Below are 19,871 nucleotides of genomic sequence, written 5' to 3'. Positions count from 1 at the left end.
ATGCTGGCCAAGAGCTGGTTAACCAACTAGCCTACCATTACAGGGTATGTTTTGAACTGGATGAGCAGCTTTCACCACCTTAACCATCAAAGACCAACTTAGACCATCTGAAACCAGTTACCAGCTAGTCTTAAACTGCGCACTACATTTCCCACAACCCATCTATTCAAGAGGACTCTGTCACGTCACCCAATCAGAAACTGCTAGAACATGCAACTGTGCACATTCTGAACATCAACAACAAGCATGCTCTGAATGAAGAAAATAAAATGATTTGCCAGATCACATGTCCAGAATTCTTGTCTGAATCAGAGAAAACATAGATATCCAGTCATGCTGACAATAAACGGCATGTGGCAAGCTATGGACGAAGCAGTCACATGGTGGACGAAGACTGATTAATGTAACAGAGAACCAAATATAAGCTCTTAGTCTTTGGTAAATAAAGTTTGGATTGGCATGGTATTGTGGGGATAGTAGGGGATTTGGGGGTTTCGCTATGGTAATGGATGTCCCTCCTGCCCCCATTTTGTCCAGTTGTACTGAACTCATACCAAACCATGAGATCCAGACCACAGTGTGAACCAACCATGGCCCCTGCTAAAAAATACTATGTAATGTAATCCCATTATAGTCAGTAACTGCCCTGAACACCTAGTGCATTTGAGTCAAATATAAACACCAAAAGCTTTGACCGCTATTCTAATTTGTTTTTCATTACTCCACCTAGCATATTCTGTAGGAATGTATCAATTCATATCTTGTATCTCCATCTTTGCTGTATTTGACTTTTTGACATGTCACACTTTCAGGCCTCTCAACTGCCTCCACCGATTCCACACACTACATTTCCCACAATCCATCTATTCCAGAGGACTCTCTGTCACGTCACCCAATCAGAAACTGTTCCCACGCTCATCATCCACCGAGTACTAATGACTCTCAGCTGTGTTTCATTATCCCCTATGCATTAATACCTGTCTGTCTGTCACCTGCTTTTGTGAAGTACTGCCAGTCGTTTCATAGCATACTGAGTGGGGCTCTGTTTTGTACTTTTCTGGTTACTGACCCCTTTTTCTTCTGGTTTTCTCCTGTTTGGTCTTGACCGTTAGGTTTTGTTTGCTTGGTTTAGTTTGGCTCTTTTCATGGTGTATGATTCTGACTCACCCATGTCTGTTGCAGTCACCCTAGTACTTCTAGCTCTGAGTACTGTTTACAATACTAACCCTTATTTCACCCTTTTTAACAGTGAGCATTTGACTACTTATGCAAGTGTTAAACAATCAGTGAATCTAGCAGTTGCTCTTTAAATTGTGTCAAAATGTCTGAATTGAATAAACCAATAGAATGACTTTTTTTTCTTCTTCTGTAAATTTTGAATTTGGGAGATGCAATGTTTTTGCGTGACAGTGGAGATAGCATTGCCAATTTAACTGGGTGTAACTGGTAGGAGAGAGGAAACCAGAGAACCTGTAGGAAACCCATATGACCACTGCAGGACAGAACTTCTTACAGGCAAAGACCAAAGAGAGCCACAATATTCATCTAGTTCTAACTACATATTCTCCTCATACTGGTCAGTAGAACTTCTCAGGGCCTAGTCTGCGACCCCCAGTCCCTCTCTACCCACTTTACTCTCATAGGCTACACCCAGATGCCTTGTTGACAGCAGTTTCTATAACGAGAGAAGCTCAGAGCAGGTAGAGAGTTGTACCGCTGATACACTGTTAAATACATTTATTAAACCCTTATTATTTGGCCACCATGTTCATCTCACTGTTCATCTCAATACGCTGATTGGCCAGACCAAGAAATGGCCACAGAAGTGGCTCCCAGCTGGAGCGGTACCAGATCTGAATCCACAGAGCCAAAGAAAAAAAGGCAAGTTGTGAGCTGTCGAGTGTACACACTTCAGTTTAGACTGTGAGTCAGCTCATCATCTAATTATGAAGTCTTTCATGAGCGTAATCAGCCTGATATAAGCTGAAAACACAATGTTGTTTTGACTGGATTTTATATCAGTGTAGCCATTCAGACACTGCACTTCAGTCAATTTACCCTCATCGCTGCAGAATGCTGGTGGAAACCGAGGGCACCAGTATGTGCACACCCCATGCAGATGGGCCCATTCAGAAAGATAATTAAAGCAAGGAGACATGGGTACAGAGCAGTCAAGAGGACTGGAGCAAGGCCAAAGCAATATGGATTGCTGGAACTAAGCCAGGTGAGTGTGGCTACTTCAGTCATGGTTGTGACCCAGTTCTTTGTTAGAGGTGACATGATAATTACCTGAACAGAGAGGAAGAGAACAGAGCCTGGTGAGCTAAACACTCAAACATTCAGTCTACAGCATCTACACCCAAACACATGAACCAAAGGGTTGTTTGATTTCCGAAATGTTTACTAAACAGGTTTCTGCATACAGGTATTGTGGGTCATTGTCTTTATCCTATATTTGAAATTAAATTCAATTAAATTAAATTAATTCACATAATCTGAGCTGGAACTTGATGGTCAGAGTGGTTGAAAAGCTAACGGATAAAAGCTGGTTATAGCTTTTTCTTACGTCCTCTCCTCTGTGAGCCGGAAACCTGAATTTTGTGACCCTATCTTGCTGGCTGTCCAAATACTGGAGGAGATGAGAGAAATGTCTGTAAACTGCTGATAAAGCAGCTTCTAGGAGCAGTAGCAAAAGTCTCTGGACTCAGCCTCTACTTGAATGGCCCTGTCAGGACTGGCTCACTCCAGATCACTTGACTCTTTATAGCTCTGCTACTTACGCCCCTCTGTTTGGCTTTGCAGGTTGAGAAACACAACCTATGTCTCCTGAGCATTTCTGAGGCTGCTTCTTCTTTCATGTTCAGTTCTGGTGTTTTCTTGGTATTGATTTTTCTGGACTATAGATTTGTCTACCAGCCTGCTTCAGTGACACTGAGTGTTAAACTGAAACTAACATCCTTAAACTCATCCTCACACATACTGAAGAACAACAGGTATTCTTCATTTATTATGATATTACACTTACACCACCTCTGCTGATGTCATTATCTCTTAACCCTGACAAAATAATAATAACCCTAATTTCACAACATCTGTGTTCATGTGAGAATAGCATCTATCATAAAATGACAAATCTCTGTGCATTAACTCTCTCTAATTCTTCCAGCTGGCTGATCCAGCGACCGCCATACAAACACCCAAATACAAGAGCTACTGCACAGCATTCTCATCAGAATTTCATCAGCGTCAAGTTAAAGAGATTTTGAAGTGCAGGAGCAGCTACACGTGTTGTCTGAGTTTTGCATGGCTTGATGCTTTGGATGCCTTATACACCAGAAGGCAGCTCATGTAACTGTAGAGGAACACTGGAGCAAAACGCCAGACACTGGAGATGCCAAATAATGCATAATGTATAATATTAATAGCATAATGTGCAAAATTAGTATTTCTTGCTCCTGGGCTCTTTAGGCCACCCTTAAAAAAAAAAGACTCTTTACACATGCCTTTCTGGACAAGCTGAAAGATACAGAACCGTCACTGTGAGAGAAGCATGTGTCCTTCCTGCTTCATAGTGTTACATAGTGCAGTTAGCTGCATGTTGAGCAACGAGAGAGACACTATTCTCACTAGTACAGTCAGTGGAGCATCAACATGAGTTGAACTGCCATTTTAAGGTAAAATGTTACATAATGTTCCTTTAACTCAATAAAATTCTTTCATAGTATGTGGAGAAGGCAAATTTGTTGCTAGCTGAACCCGTGGCTACCACACCGCATGATTAAATAGGACACTATCCATGCCTTTTTAACAATGAAGGTGGATCTGGTGTAACACGATTGGCAATTTGTTAGTTCAGACCATGCATAGATGATTTGGTGAAAAAGGTAGTGAGGGTTACTATAGGACATTCGATTGGGAGCATGTCCCTCCTCCCAAAACTTGTATTATTCCATAACATCACTTCACATTACACCACTGTTCTCCTCCAAAATTGTTCAGCTGTCCAATAGCGTTGCTTTAGCAGCAGTTCAAAAAGATGCAGTGGAGTGTCACACTCTGGAAAAAAGCATGTGCTGGCCTTCACCCGCCCCCACCCTCAGTGTTGGTAGCACTGTGTGATAGGGAGACCTAGCTAGTGGTTGGGAATTGGACATGACTAAATTAGAAGCAGGAAAATCCATTAAATGACTGTTATAGGAAGTTATTCATTAATCTTTATGGACTGTCTATGAATTGTTGTCATTACTCATCAGTCACTGTGTCCAAATTTGAGCGCCTCCGCATTGTTGTCCTTCTAAAAGCTCTGCGCACGCCACACATTTTTTACAGCACAAATTTGTCTGGAATGTACTGATAGAATATTCAGCCCCCAGAGAGAGAAAGAGTGAGAGCGCGCGCGCGAGAGAGAGAGAGAGAGAGAGAGAGAGAATGAGACAGAGAGCAAGAGGGAGAGGTCTAAGGTTAAACTACAGCTAATCTATAATCATAAAGACATAAAGCAAAACAGCAGCCAGCTGGACCTTCTGTATAATTAGCCCAGGAGGAGGAAAGGTTAATAAGAAGATGACGCTTCAAATAGATAACAAATTTCTCTTGCATTTAGATTATGATCTAAAGGCAACTTTGCACCGACAGTTCAGCAGCTTTCACGAATCATATTTAGCATTTATAAGTTCAAACAGATAGTTCATGTGTTGTTGGTTCAGGAGGGAGTGATGCTCAGCAAATGCCTCATAGTTCTGGTTACTGGTTAAACTTTGAATTTGATCAATTTGATCCTTATTTATTTATTTATTTATTTATTTATATTTATTGAGTGCATTCTCGTATGTGTTTTAGTTTATTCTTCCACAAGAACGTAATACTGTAAGTTAGATCAGTAATTTTGGGTGGGCCCAGTCAGAGCACTGCCACTGTCCAAAAACCGAGAAAAAAACACACATTTTAAGAAGATGTCCTACATGTTCTATAATGATAGAGCAGGGCAGCCCTCTCAAAGGAAGGTCTGTGTTTAAATAAGTGGGAACAAGTGAGTCACCAGTTATTGTGAATCCTTACCTGAGCTGTAGATGAGCCTGTAGCTGTCAAACTCTCCTTTCGGCTCCTTCCAGGACACGCTGAGCATGCCTGAGCCTAGCTCCTTAAAACGCAATCTTCTAGGAGCAGGCACTGCTTGCACACACATACACACACACACAAACAAAACAAAACATTTTCTCAGTCTGCAGGTAAATATAAATATGAAAATTCTTTTAAATTTAGATTTTTAAAAAAAGAAAATTAGGTGCCACAAAGAGTGAGCATCAAGCACATGGTCTTCATCCGCACAGCTAAAACACACTGCAAAAAATGACTTCATGTGATGTGAAATCATCTTGCACCTGCTTCAAATATCTAATATGTCTATTTTTTTTCAAGTGATTTTATCATTATCTTTAAAAAAAAGCCAAATGATCTATAATATTTATTTAAAAATGCTTACATTATCTTCATTATTTCTTGAAAAATGCAACATTACCTGCACTATTTCCTAAAAAGCACAAAATTAGTCATATTATTTCTTGTAAAAAGCTAAATTCTATGCTTTATTTTTTTCACAAAAGCAAAATGATCCACATTATTTCTTGAAAAAATAAATGACTTTCTTAAAAAAAGGTAATTATCCACGAAAGTAACTAATTTTTTTTTCAAGCAATAATGTGAATGATTTTGTTTTTAATGGATTTTGATGTATTGAAAAAAGGCAAGGTAATGTGCATTATCATTACAAATCTTTTTTTTTCTAAATGATCAGAATAAGGCACTTTCAATTCACAACAAACTGGCTAATATTTCTCACAACCATCAAATAATGAAAAATATTAGATCTTCAGATTAGATTTAAGATCACTTCACTCATCAGGACGTCATCTGTTGCAGTGAAATCTGAATGGAGCGCTCTGGATAAAAGACCAAAATTGTCTGACAGGCAGATGGTGGTTAAATCAGTGTAAGCTCTATCTGTAGAGAGATAGGCAGTGTTCTCCATCTGTGTTTGAACCAAATCATATCTACACACCAGGACGGAGACAGAGGGAAAGAAAATGAGAGAGAAAGCGAGAGAGAGAGATAGAGAGAGGGAGAGAGAGAGAGAGAGAGAGAGAGGTGGGGAGGGGGGCGGTGTGAGAGAAAGCACAGATGTCACTGAGTCAAGTCACACTCTTGCCCTTCCTTTCAGACAGGTGCATTTATAGGAGAGCTTTTTCTGTGTTAGTAATGAGTTCAGATCATAGTTTGGGCTCTAGGTGACAGCCTCAGGCACAGAGTGTGAGCTAACCTGAGGAGGAAGTGGGAGACAGAGGGATAGAAGATACAGACTGAAGGCTCTGGAATAGCTATGCTATGAGTCTATTCCTGTCATGGTGAGGAAAATGAAGGAACTTCATTTAGAGACAGACAGGCAAACCACATCAAACCACATTCACCATTTAGTGTTTCTCCATTCTGCTTCAGCTCCTCAGGCAAAACCACAATCAGACCCATCCCAACACACACACCCATACTCACACACACACACACACACACACACATCCAAACTCTCTCACATTCACTTATGAACACTCTTAAAAAAGGTGCTATAAAGGGTTCTTTACGCAATTTAAGATTTGTGAGTGTGAAGAACCTTCACAAGCAGTGTTTCTCAAAACAAGTCCTCAGGGACTTCCAGCCGTTTTTTGCTCCAACTTCCAACACGGGAACAGAGCAAAAATGTGGATCATCTGGGTGTTCCCTGAGGTTCTGCAATGCCTGGAGGCTTCCTTGAAACACTACATTATTTGAATTTGAATCTTCACACTCAATCATCACATTTACAGAGATCGTTTTAATGCTGGAGCGGTCATTCTTTGTCCCGGGGCTGGTTGCAGCAACAGAGAAAAGATAAGTAGGTCGTAACTTTCTGGGCACTAACATTAAGACCATTGCACCAACCAGTTGTAAGCTGAAGACCAGACATAGGAGAGTATTTAAGGCTGCTTAATTAGCAAGATCGTTGGCAGGGCTAAACAGTTCTGAGTACGGAGGGTAACCGTTCAAGGGTTGAAAAGTGTGAATTACCACACCTGGGGCCACAGAACCATTCAGTGGGAGGGCTCAATGATGAAGGGACCCACAGATTAGTTCCACATCCTGGGGTCTTTATATTTCCAGGACAGAAAATGCCAGAGACCATATCTTACCATTCAGCATTCTGTGCTTCTTTGTACACAAAAAAAAATGGAAAACAATCCCAGAAACCTCTTCTAATTCTTCATTTCGCATTTGCTGTACAAAGTTAGCATGCTAACTTGCTGTGCTACAGTACAAAGGTGGCAGTACAAAGGTGACGCCAATGTGGAGCCAATTAGCGGATCTCTACGTCATCAAGCCGTCTCACCAAACAGATCTGTACCCCCAATGCGGTTTGCATGTTAACTTGCTACCTTCGTAAATTGGGGCGAGAATGTGAGATCTGAAACATCCGACAGGAGCAACTGTTGCATAATTATTATGAGACGCAGTGCCTTTCCTAGTCCTACTTTAACAACAAAAAGAAGTAACCAGTGAAATGCATGGTACAGTGCCAGATTAGTAAACATTTGGCCCTGCAGCTGAAAAAAATCCTATATATTTGGAAAGTGGACTTCACTGCTACGACTGGTCTTAGTTCTGCCCATGTGTAAGTTTGGTTGGTGCAATGGTATAAATCTGAAAATGGTCTAAGCTACAACCAACTAAGCAGTTGAGACCCTCTTAGTTAAGACCTGTTGGTGCAACCAGCCCAGGGATCAGAATCAGGCCCCACTGTTCTATGGCATCCTGCAAAGAGCTCCTTTTAGCACCTTTATTGTTAAGAGTCAACGTCCCCACTTGAACTAGCAGTTTCTCTACTTCTAAACTATATGCAGCAATCCGTTCCCACAAACTCATTCCTGTGTTTGTGTCTCAGTTAGCAGGCAAAGCTGGACAGATAATGGAGTGTTCTTTACAGACCCACACAGACTGCACAACCGGGTCCGGGAGTCTTGTGTGGGTGTGTAAAGAATGTTCAGAATGGTCTATCTACTGCGGAGATTAGAGTACAATTCAGGAGGATGCATCAAACCAAGCATTGTGTAATAATATTCCAAGCACACCAACCTTAATTGTGGGGAGGGCTGTCGGCACTGCTTTTTGTGATTCTGTGAAAAATGAAGGTGTCTCTGCTCTGAACGGGAGGATAAAATACATCCCACTTCAGCCCAAAGTGGGTTTGTTTGACGAGTATTTTCCACTGTTCGCTTTTAGCTCACCCGGTTGAATGAGCAGACATAGCGCCAGACACGCACGAGTTTGCTGAAGTGAGTGGTGCATGGCGAACAGGTTAGCTAGTGAAGGTAACTGTATAATTTTGAAGCAGTGGATTGTTCAAGCTCTGGTTATGTTGATGCTAAGAAGTCCTGAGAAGAAGTAAAGTAGAAACTAAGAAGACTTAAGTTTTGTTTGGGTTCTAGAAAAAAAAAGCTGCTAGATGCTACAGGATGCAGGTTGTGTATTATTACGAGTCCGATTTGATTGCAGTCTAGTGTAACCATAGCCTGCTCTGGGAAATCACTGAGGAACGCATGGCTGGAATCCATGAACTGGCTTTAGTGGATTTTTAATCCAGTTAGCATGCTTATGTTCTGTAAACTGGTAGCAGACAGCATAATTAAATAAGAACACTGACTAGACTGTAGGCTTATTTGTGACGACTCCGCATGGCTGCACACGGAAATTGTATATATACCTACAGCGTGGTTTGATGTGCCTACAGTATGTGTATATACATTTATCATATAAATTATATAATATATTATATAAAACAAAAAACAAACAACTTTAAAACTTTTAAAATTAAGTTTTCACTGAATAAAATGACCTATGACCAATCGATTGCACAGATTCTTTCAAACTTTACTTCTTATTTCATTGTATTGTCAATGGAGACAGTTTCTCAACACAAGAAAAATATTAGATTATTAATATATTGACTGGGTTCTTTTTGCAATGCATGCACTTTTCATTTCAATACACATTAGTACTACAGATAGTAGCAACTAGTTAGTTTTTTCCACTTGGCAAGCTCGACTAGCCAACAAAGAAATTCTGTAGGTATGTTCCAATGCAACAATTTTTAGTGATGTAACAACCAGGAAATTCAGCCTAGGTTTTGGGATGTAGCTACTTAAAGATCTCTGAATAAGGGTAGTCTCATTTCTATATTGATTGTTCTTACATCCATTCCCAAGATCCACTGGATTTTCTGAATTATGATTCTGAAATATGAATGTTGCTACATGCAAGCCAACTGAACTGAGATTATTAAACTGGCAACCTCCTCAAACAAACAAAAAAAGCTTTGTCAAATGAGACTGAAAAGTTTTGTTGGCAGCAGTAGAGTACAGATAGAGAGGCTGCTGTTGTATAAGAGTCGAGTAATAGTCAACTTGGCTTTGTGTCATGTGATGTCAGTACATAGGCCGTTAACCTATAATTCAGAGGATACAGTGGCATCAAGGAGAGAAATGTCCACACAACAAAACGTTTTAAGTAACAGGAAGGTTCGGAAAATTTTTAGCAAAGGGTGAAATAGCAGCAAAATTCCAATATCATTACTCTCATAGAGAATTTAAGCTTAAACCTGGAGTTTGTAAAAAGGATTTGATGGCAACAACAGAATGGCAACACAACTTTAGATATCTATAAGAATGTCAGTGTTACTTTTTTTTACAATTTCATGTCAATTTAACAAACAATAGTAGCCATGTCCACTGTTGCTGATTTTCCTCTGTTAAGTTTATAGCACAATCTCTAGAACTGAATCGCTTCTTAAAAGGTTCATGTAGGTCTGCCTGGAAATATATACATGTTGTAGATATTTAACCAGCACTGGACATTTTGCTGTGTGTGTGAATCCCTTTTCTACACGTTTGGGGCTTGGTGCTAGTCTTGGAAAGCAACAGCATTAACAGAATTTGTATATTTTTACTGAGGAGCTGAGCTGAAAGCCATTCTGGTGGATCACACACAGCATATGTGCAGGAGATTCAGCCACGTCACGTCTGTGCTGTTGCTAAATCCGCTAGAAGAAAATGACAGTCTCATTTACCATATGGGGCGGCTGCTTCCACTTCCGTGGCTCAGCTTGTCCAGGTGATATTTGCACCTGGAAATTGGGGTCTAGCGCTTTGATAAAACTGTCACTAAGATGTGTAAACATTGCCCTGTGGTCTAGAACTAGATCTCAGATATTCCTCTGCCTCCGGGGTTCAGATTGCTGTTTGTCTTTGCGCCTGTAGACCACAGGTCACCTTCATGAGGGTTTCATCTCTAACCCCACATCCCCGAACACTACCCCAGCTAATCAAGGACTTCTGAAGACGATAATTTGCTGGATCAGGTGAGGTAGATTAGCACCGCAGCAGAATTCTGCAGGGCCATGTAGTTCTCCAGGAGTAATGTCTGTAACCACTGCTCTAGACCAGAGAGAAATTACAGCGTTCTTTTCAGCCCACAGTGGCGAGCAGTGGGATACAGGCCAATTGGAGCTAACACTCTGCAGGAAGCAGTGGAGCAACATCAAAGATCAAGTACAGCTTCATTATGAAGCTTATTATGTGAAATATGGAGCATGTTTTCTGTGAAAGAACATTAGAGGACGTGCCAGACTGGCAGATGTGAATGTAAGCGCCAACTGCTTCAGTCAGCTTGACATGTTGAACGAGCTTTAATGAAGTGTAACTCTTACATCTCCAACAAAAAGAACATCAGACAGGTTCTGTTAGAATCGGTCGTCAAACTGGCACTGATTGAAATGGTTTAACATGGCTTTAAAGTGATAGCTTGGTGAAAAAAAGAAGTGTGAAATTCTCCCCTTAAACCAGATACAGTGAATCTACTAAGATCTCTTTGGTGTCTGAAATTTGCTTTTTTAGTCTTAAACTGAAACTGTGAGGCTAATGTTGCTAACAAACACTAAAAGTCAAGAGTCACCCAAATCTTTGCTAGATCCATCAAAAATACAGTCTCAGTTGCAACTTTAATTCACCCATCATATTGATGACACATGGGCTTGTGTACAGCTTTTGGATAAGTGCAATATTTTTTGTACAGTAAGCATCCAAACTAAATGCTTTTTATTGTGGCCAAAACACTCCTGTAGGAATGCACTGCAATTCGTCCCTAAACTTTTTACCAAAAATTCAAACTTCTCTACTGGTCACATTTTTGAGCTAAAAACACTAAGAAAGCACAATTGTAGAAATAACATCTTGGTTTTATGTTTTATGCTTTATGAACCAATGTGGCATATGGTTTTCGTGAGATTATCAGACATTTTTTCTCATAGGAATAAATGGTAAAAATATTCAGAAAGGTAACACAATGGTCAGCTCTCCCAAAAGTTTGTGGACCAATAATCTTTTAGGCAAACGTTTTGGCACCCTACATTTTAGCCAAATGTTTGTGGACACAGCTCTACTTCGAACTAGCAACACCTTAGCGACCAATGCCTAAAGTAGAACTGCTGAGCTGCAATCACACTCGCAGTTTCTGCAAGAACTGCACCTTCTAGTTAATTATTAGTTGCTAATGTTGACTTCCACTGATCTTGCATGATATTACATGTACATGTGCCAACCTTTAAGTTTAGAATGGTCCAGAGGTTCTGTCATATTTGTTCTTGGCTTAATTTATAAGACAGTCCAGTTTTTATACTGTCTGCAACCAAAATATCAAATCTTTGGCAGCTGCAGTAATTTAAAAGTACCTAAAAAATGCAACTATCATTTTGACTGGCACCGGTATTTCTAAACAAGCTCAATTTGATGAAAATTGGACAATGGACATGGAATGAAATTTGGCAGCTGTCTAAAATCCCAGCTTTCAGCTACATGTTGAAATTTAGATTAGTTTCATTTTTATACAGTCAGTCGTACTGTGCTCCAAACCACATTACAAGTCTGTGTGAGCATTACTGTGCGTCTGAGACAAAGGTGATAAAAGCACAGGCGGCAGATTTGGGGTGGGACTCAATGCCTTTATTTTCATTCATTTTTAGGAAGTAAAGTTAAACAGTAAACAACGCAAATTGAGCACTCTGAGACTAGGCATGGGCATTATGACAATATTTTATCGTATTGTGATAAATTTTGTTATTGTGATGCACAATATGCTTTTATGAGTGTATTGTGAATATTGTCAGTGCTATTGTCGGATTTGCATCTCCATTGCTTCCTGTGGTAACGGGGTCAGTATTATAGACGTCACTCTGGATTTGACAATTGACGTGTTGCAAGTAATGCAAAAGACACTAAAATCCATACTATCATTAATCAGTCTGGATACAATCTAGATATACCTGAAATCAGATCTGGGCTGGAAGTCTGAACATAGCCTAAAGGTCTAGATCTTGTTAAGTCTACTAGGCACTTTTGGTCAGCTGGAAGATAAACTGAAAGGAAAAAAAATATTTCTATTGATGTTCGTTCAAGTAGTTTTCCCGACCTATACACTCTTCTCTACTGGACCTAAACACACTTCTCTTCTGGACCTAAACATTCTTCTCTTCTGGACCTAAACGTTCTTCTCTTCTAATCCTAAATGTTCTTCTCTACTGGACCTAAATGTTCTTCTCTACTGGACCTAAACAATCTTCTCTACTGGACCTAAATGTTCTTCTCTACTGGACCTAAACAATCTTCTCTACTGGACCTAAACGTTCTTCTCTACTGGATCTAAACACCCTTCTCCACCTAACCTAAATGTTCTTCTCTACTAAACCTAAACACTCTTCTCCACCGGACCTAAATGTTCTTCTCTACTGGACCTAAACATTCTTCTCTACTGGACCTAAATGTTTTTCTCTACTGGACCTAAACGTTCCTCTCTACTGGACCTAAATATTCTTCTCTACTGGACTTACATGTTCTTTTCTACTGGACCTAAATGATCTTCTCTACTGGACCTAAACGTTCTTCTCTACTGGACCTAAATATTCTTCTCTACTGGACTTACATGTTCTTTTCTACTGGACCTAAATGTTCTTCTCTACTGGACCTACACGTTCTTCTCTTCTGGACCTAAACGTTCTTTTCTACTGGACCTTAACACTCTTCTCTACTGAACCTAAACATTGATTTGACAATTGACGTGTTGCAAGTGATGCAAAAGACACTAAAATCTGATTTGAGCGCCCAGAGCATTCAGACTGAGGCGCATTTTGGCTGTTTTTTGGCTGTCCATACTATCATTAATCAGTCTGGATACAATCTAGATATACCTGAAATTGGATCTGGGCTGGAAGTCTGAACATAGCCTAAAGGTCTAGATCTTGTTTAGTCTACTAGGCACTTTTGGTCAGCTGGAAGATAAACTGAAAAAAAAAAACACTTCTATTGATGTTTGTTCAAGTAGTTTTCCCGATCGTAATGCATCAATGTAGCTAACATTGACTAAGCAAATGTAGTTAGTTTGACTGTGTTGTCTGCAAATACTTGACTTGAAATGCTCATAAGTGACCAAGTGAGAACTGAGACTGAGCAATTTTACTGGCAGCAAGATAAGGAAGACCTGGAGCTGGACATGGCAGTTGAGGAGGCTGACAGGAGTGTTTAGGCATGTATTTATGGAGATTAAAGTTGTGGTGACCATTTACTTCTAGTGTTTGTTAGCAAAGTCCGCCTCTTAGCTCCAGTGCAAAATTGTAAAAAATAAAATTTGGACACCAAATCTGCCTTAATTGAGCAACTAAATCTGGGGTAAGTAGAAAACTACTTTTTCACCAAACCATTCCTCTAAGGTGACGCTCATCAGCTCTGAGAAACACAGCATCAGAGGTACTACATAGATAGATATTTTATTGATCCCAAAGGAATCCATTAATTTAATAAATATGTACTAATACCAACATGATTTCTGACTGTGGCTACAGATGAGTACTTCATTCCGAGAAGCTATCCTGGCTGACAATGAATGAACCACCTGTGATTCCCAGTGTGACTGTGCCAGACTGGAGCCTTCTGTCTGCATTAGCAGCTCCCGCATCTTTGTGTGAAGTACAGCTCTGAAGGCAGATGAGGGGGTGCTGAGCAGTAGGCGTGTGCCAATACGGCAGGTGAACGAGGAGCGAGCGTTTGAGGCTGAAAATGCCTGCCGCTCCTCGCTCAGTCAGAGACAGATCGTAACCTGTCCACTGGACAGACTCCAGCTGAGACAGCTTTCTGCACCAAGCCTCGGCGGGGCACTGAAGGAATGGGGACAGCTGCTGCTGTCTTTGAAATACCTGAAACTGCTAACGTTCAAATTAGACCAACAGTTGAAGGTGTCAGCGTCTGAACTTCACTGAGCTCCTTGTTCCAAACGTTCCTGAAGTGATTAGAGGGGAGCTGTGAAGGGGCACGTGGGTAATGAGAGTGTAGATAAGTATATGAATACTGTATATATGTGTGTATTAGCAGTTATGTATTATCAAATTCCTTTTCCTCTCAAGTCAGGTCATGTATTGAAGTGTGTGAGGAACTCTCAGTCCAAACAGTAACTGAGGAAGAGGTTAGGGTTAGAACCAACACAATCAATAAAACACACAAGTTTAAACCAATGCATTAGATTAATAAGATTGAAAAAGTACAACAATCACAACAGTGCATCATAACGTAAAAGTGTGTGTGTGAGACAGAGAAAGAGAGAGAGAGAGAGAGAGAGAGAGAGAGAGTTTCAGAAAGACAGAAAGAGAACATCATAGATCTCTCTCATTCATTCTCATTCATTCAACTCATGCAGCCTTTTAACAGTACTAGATATATGCCCATTTTTTTCTCCATTTGATCCAAATGTTTTTCTCTACTGGACCTAAACAATCTTCTCTACTGGACCTAAACACTCTTCTCTACTGGACCTAAATGTTCTTCTCTTCTGGACCTAAACATTCTTTTCTACCGGACCTAAATGTTCTTCTCTACTGGACCTAAATGTTCTTCTCTACTGAACCTACATGTTTTTCTCTTCTGGACCTAAACACTCTTCTCTTCTTGACCTAAACGTTCTTCTCTTCTGGACTTAAACACTTTTCTATACTGGACCTACATGTTCTTTTCTTCTGGAGCTAAACGTTCTTCTCTACTGGAACTTAACACTCTCCTCTACTGGACCTATACACTCTTCTATACTGGACCTACATGTTCTTTTCTACTGGAGCTAAACGTTCTTCTCTACTGGAACTTCACACTCTTTTCTGCTGGACCTAAACGTTCTTCTCTACTGGAACTTAACACTCTTCTCTACTGGACCTAATCACTTTTCTCTTCTGGACCTAAATGTTCTTTTCTACTGGACCTAAATGTTCTTCTCTTCTGGACATATATGTTCTTCTCTACTGGGACTTAACACTCTTCTATACTGGACCTAATCACTCTTCTCTTCTGGACCTAAACACTCTTCTCTTCTGGACCTAAACGTTCTTCTCTTCTGGACTTAAACATTCTTTTCTTCTGGACCTAAACACTCTTCTCTACTGGACATAAACACTCTTCTATACTGGACCTACATGTTCTTTTCTTCTGGAGCTAAACGTTCTTCTCTACTGGACCTAATCACTCTTCTCTACTGGACCTAAACACTCTTCTATACTGGACCTACATGTTCTTTTCTACTGGACCTAAACGTTCTTCTCTACTGGAACTTAACACTCTTTTCTACTGGACCTAAACGTTCTTCTCTACTGGAACTTAACACTCTTCTCTACTGGACCTAATAACTTTTCTCTACTGGACCTAAACACTCTTCTCTTCTGGACCTAAACATTCTTCTCTTCTGGACCTAAACGTTTTTCTCTACTGGACCTAAACATTCTTCTCTACTGGACCTAAATGTTCTTCTCTTCTGGACCTAAAGGTTACATTATGGTTACATTATCACTGTTGTAACAAAGCCCTGCGTATCCAAAAGATGAACTTTACAGAAGGTCATTGGGTCTCGGCCTAATGTCAATACGATTAGGACCACCCGAAATGTAACTACACTAAGCTCCAGAAACAAACCTGAGTTAGGAGGTTTGATATGATGCTCTGAGATCTCTTTTAAAAAAGCTCTGCAGAAGCATCAGGTTATATCAGTCCTCTCACCGTTTATCAGTTTACCAGCCTGAGGTTTTTTTTCACGCAGGTCCAGATGGTACAATTAGGAAAAGTCACAGCTCAGACTTCACTAATTAATGGATGCACAACCGAACAATGCAGCACAATACACACACTTTACACACTCAGAGAGAGAGAGAGAGAGAGAGAGAGAGAGAGAGAGAGAGAGAGAGAGAGGGAGAGAGGGAGGGAGAAGTGAAATAAGAAAGAGAGCGAGAGAGGATATAGAGTGAGTGAAAAGTATAGACAGAGACTCAGAGTAAGAGAGAGAGAATAAAGAGAGAGATAGTGAGAGAGAGAGAGAGAGAGATGATGAGAATAAAGCCAGCAAGCAAGAGAGTAAAAGAACAGAGAGAGAGAGAGAGAGAGAGAGAAAGAGAAAGACAGAGAGAGAGAGAGAAAGAGAAAGACAGAGAGAGAGAGAATAGAGAGAGAGAGAGAGAGAGAGAGAGAGAGAGAGAGAATAGAGAGAGAGAGAGAATAGAGAGAGAGAGAGAGAGAGAGAGAGAGAGAGAGAGAGAGATGATGAGAATAAAGCCAGCGAGCAAGAGAGTAAAAGAACAGAGAGAGAGAGAGAGAGAGAGAAAGAGAAAGACAGAGAGAGAGAGAGAAAGAGAAAGACAGAGAGAGAGAGAATAGAGAGAGAGAGAGAGAGAGAGAGAGAGAGAGAGAGAGAATAGAGAGAGAGAGAGAATAGAGAGAGAGAGAGAGAGAGAGAGAGAGAGAGAAAGACAGAGAGAGAGAAAGAGAGAGAGAGAGAATAGAGAGAGAGAGAGAGAGAGAGAGAGAGAGAGAGAGAGAGAGAGAGAGAGAGCAGGATAGAGAAAGAGAGTAAAAGAAAGTAGGACGAGCGCGAGAGAGACAAAGACAAATACGGTTAGAGAGCGTGTGTGAGAGGATGCTTCATATGTGTGCTCGTGAGTGTGTGTCTGTGTGTGTGTGTGAGAGAGAGAGAGAGAGAGAGAGAGAGAGAGAGAGAGAGAGGGAGTGTAGTTGTGTTATTGCTATTGTTGTTGTTGTTGTTGTTGTTTACCTTGGCCCTGGGTGGGTCCGGCGAAAAGTGACGTCAGCGCCAGGAGGAAGAACGTGCTGCTGCCGCGCGCCTGCATCCTCATCCTCATCTACTGCTGCAGAGAGACACGAGGAGTTTAACACTGAGGCGCGCGAGCTGAGGAACTTTCTCTCTCTCTCTCTCTCTCTCTCTCTCTCACTCTCTCTCTCTCTCTCTCTCTCTCGTGGTTTACTTGTTCACTAGTTCGGTCTGTCTCAGAGCTCGTGCACAGTACAGTGCTGCACAAAAGTGCACTGAAGGCAGTCGTTCACGCGCCCATCTGTGCGTCCTGCTCAGATCCGAGGAGCGCGACTAAATCCCCCACCCGCTTGATCAATACCCAGCCTGAACACTGCAGTAACCGCGCACGCGCTCCTCCGGGCGAGCGTAACAGAGTGAAGGGGATCAGGCCGCGCGCTCGTGTCTTACCCTGTGTAACGCATCCAGTCGCGGGGACCTCTACAGCAGCTCTGCTCGCGCGCTCTTCTCCTCCAGCTCGTCAAAAAGACTGTGAGCTCGCGCCACCCCGGTTCAGGCGGGTGTGCAGGTGGGCGGGGCCGAGGTACCTCTATCCATTCAATCCTCCAGCTGCGGTTCAGGGTGGGCGAGAACTGTCTGCCCCGAGGACGCCTCGCCTGATTGAGGAGCTTCTCTCTTTCAGCGCCGGGGTTAAACACTCTCAGCGGCCTGTAGGAGGAGGGCAGGGGTGGACTGGCAAAGACATCCAGCCAAGGAATCTCATTCAGACCCGGGCCTGCACTGCAGAACAGGGCTCGTCCTTTCAAACGTGCCAGTAGACAGTTCACTAAGTTTGTTCAACTCAGATAAATATTTGCAGCCAATTAATTACATACTTCATATGGGAGTTTTCTTTTTAGAACAGTTTATTGTAAAATTATTAGGATGTTTTTTTACAGTGTACTGTAAAATTATTGAGATTTGTGTGTACTGTAAAACTGATATTTTTAGTACACTGTAAAACTACTGATATTTTTAGTATACTGTAAAACTACTTAGATTTAAGTGCACTGTAAAACTACTGAGATTTTTAGTACATTGTAAAATTACTGAGATTTAAGTGCACTGTACAAATATTGAGATTTTTAGTACATTGTAAAATTACTTAGATTTAAGTGTACTGTAAAATTACTGAGATTTAAGTGCATTGTAAAACTACTGAGATTCTTAGTACTCTGTAAAACTACTGAGATTTAAGTGCACTGTAAAAAATAATAAGATTTGAGAGCACTGTAAAACTACTGAGATTTAAGTGCACTGTAAAACTACTGAGATTTAAGTGCACTGTAAAAATATTGAGATTTTTAGTACTCTGTAAAACTACTGAGATTTAAGTGCACTGTAAAAAATAATAAAATTTGAGTGCACTGTAAAACTATTGAGATTTGAATGTACTGTAAAAATACTGAAACTTTACAGTGCACTGTAAAACTATTGAGATTTGGATGTACTGTAAAAATACTGAAATTTTACATTTGTGTGTACTGTAAAACTACTGAGTACCACTACTTTTACTGTAAGTAAAATTATACTTTTACAGGACACTAAAAATCTCAGTAGTTTTACAGTGCACACAAATCTCAATAGCTTTACAGTGCACTGTAAACATCTCAGTAGTTTTACAGTGCACACAAATCTCAATAGTTTTACAGTGCACTCAAATCCCAATATTTTACAGTGCACTTAAATCTCAGTAGTTTTACAGTGTACTAAAACTGTAAAAAAAAGTTTTACACAGTAACAAGCAATTGGACTGGGCTGAACTAAATACTATATATATATATATATATATATATATATATATATATATATATATATTTGATTAGAAATATTTTTATTGAGTTGGATAACCCCAGTTTAGTTGCTTGTTACCACATAAAGCAATTTTCTTAGGTTGGACGGATTTGTTACAGTTTGTGCAGTGTAATGTAAAATGTATATTTGTGTTGTGTTGTGATTTTTTGTGTGTAAAGTGAGATGTGGAAACAAGCAGTGGAACCAGTTTATTCATTTCAAATAAATAATTTAAATTACTTTACAATACATTGTTTCATTCAAATTGCTTATTTGATATGAAAAAAAAACTTACCACATGTTTTATAATACAAAAAAATGTTTGTTCAACTTAAAAACAATACTTCAAGGAGTAACAGCCAGTTTAACTAACTTTGTTTAACATTTTGAATGTACCGTTTGGTCCTTTATTTTTTGGGTTTCCTGTTTGTACAGCATAAAGAAAACTCTATAAATGTTTTACTTTACAATGGAAACAAAACTGTATAAGCTTATGTTTTATACTACAAAACATGCTTGTCACTTTAACTTAAACTATACTTCATAGGGTAGTTTATTTAACTGTAGATGAAAATGTCTTTACAGTGTAAACATACTGTAGTCAAAGTAATTGTGTGAAAGAAGTGACTATTGTGTGAAAGGAGAAATATCCTTGAAAAATAACATAAATACAACAAAAAATCATCTATTTATTGTTCTAGATGTAAAATACTGTAAACACTGTAAAAATGTTTTAGTTCAGCATAAAAAGACACAAGGTATTACAGTGTTCTGTTAAACGTGTCAGAGATGTCTCAACTTAGTTGGTGTTGCTAAGCTACAACAGGACAGTTGCTATT

At 40.1% G+C, this 19,871-nt stretch overlaps 1 protein-coding gene across 7 annotated transcripts in view; it reads right to left on the bottom strand.

Annotated features, from left to right (window-relative positions):
- The window catches only part of LOC140544167 (collagen alpha-1(XIV) chain-like), a 103,393-nt gene extending 85,564 nt beyond the window's left edge, over positions 1–17,829 (bottom strand). For 5 of the 7 annotated variants that reach the window (XM_072667575.1, XM_072667583.1, XM_072667608.1 and 2 more), the window contains exons 1-3: positions 17,650–17,829; positions 17,203–17,296; positions 5,059–5,169 (exon numbers count right to left, since the gene is read on the bottom strand). In XM_072667575.1, the coding sequence (XP_072523676.1) occupies positions 5,059–5,169; positions 17,203–17,290 (199 nt within the window). In that variant the 5' untranslated portion in view covers positions 17,291–17,296; positions 17,650–17,829. The remainder of the gene's footprint in view (positions 1–5,058; positions 5,170–17,202; positions 17,297–17,649) is intronic. The other 2 variants (XM_072667591.1, XM_072667616.1) reach the window with 1 other exon arrangement.
- Between the last annotated feature and the right edge of the window lie 2,042 nt (positions 17,830–19,871).

This window comes from Salminus brasiliensis, chromosome 2, assembly GCF_030463535.1.
Source record: "Salminus brasiliensis chromosome 2, fSalBra1.hap2, whole genome shotgun sequence".
In the NCBI taxonomy this organism is placed as follows: Eukaryota; Metazoa; Chordata; class Actinopteri; order Characiformes; family Bryconidae; genus Salminus; species Salminus brasiliensis.
The sequence above is the reverse complement of the archived record's forward strand: the minus strand, read 5'-3'. Positions and strand labels throughout refer to the sequence as shown.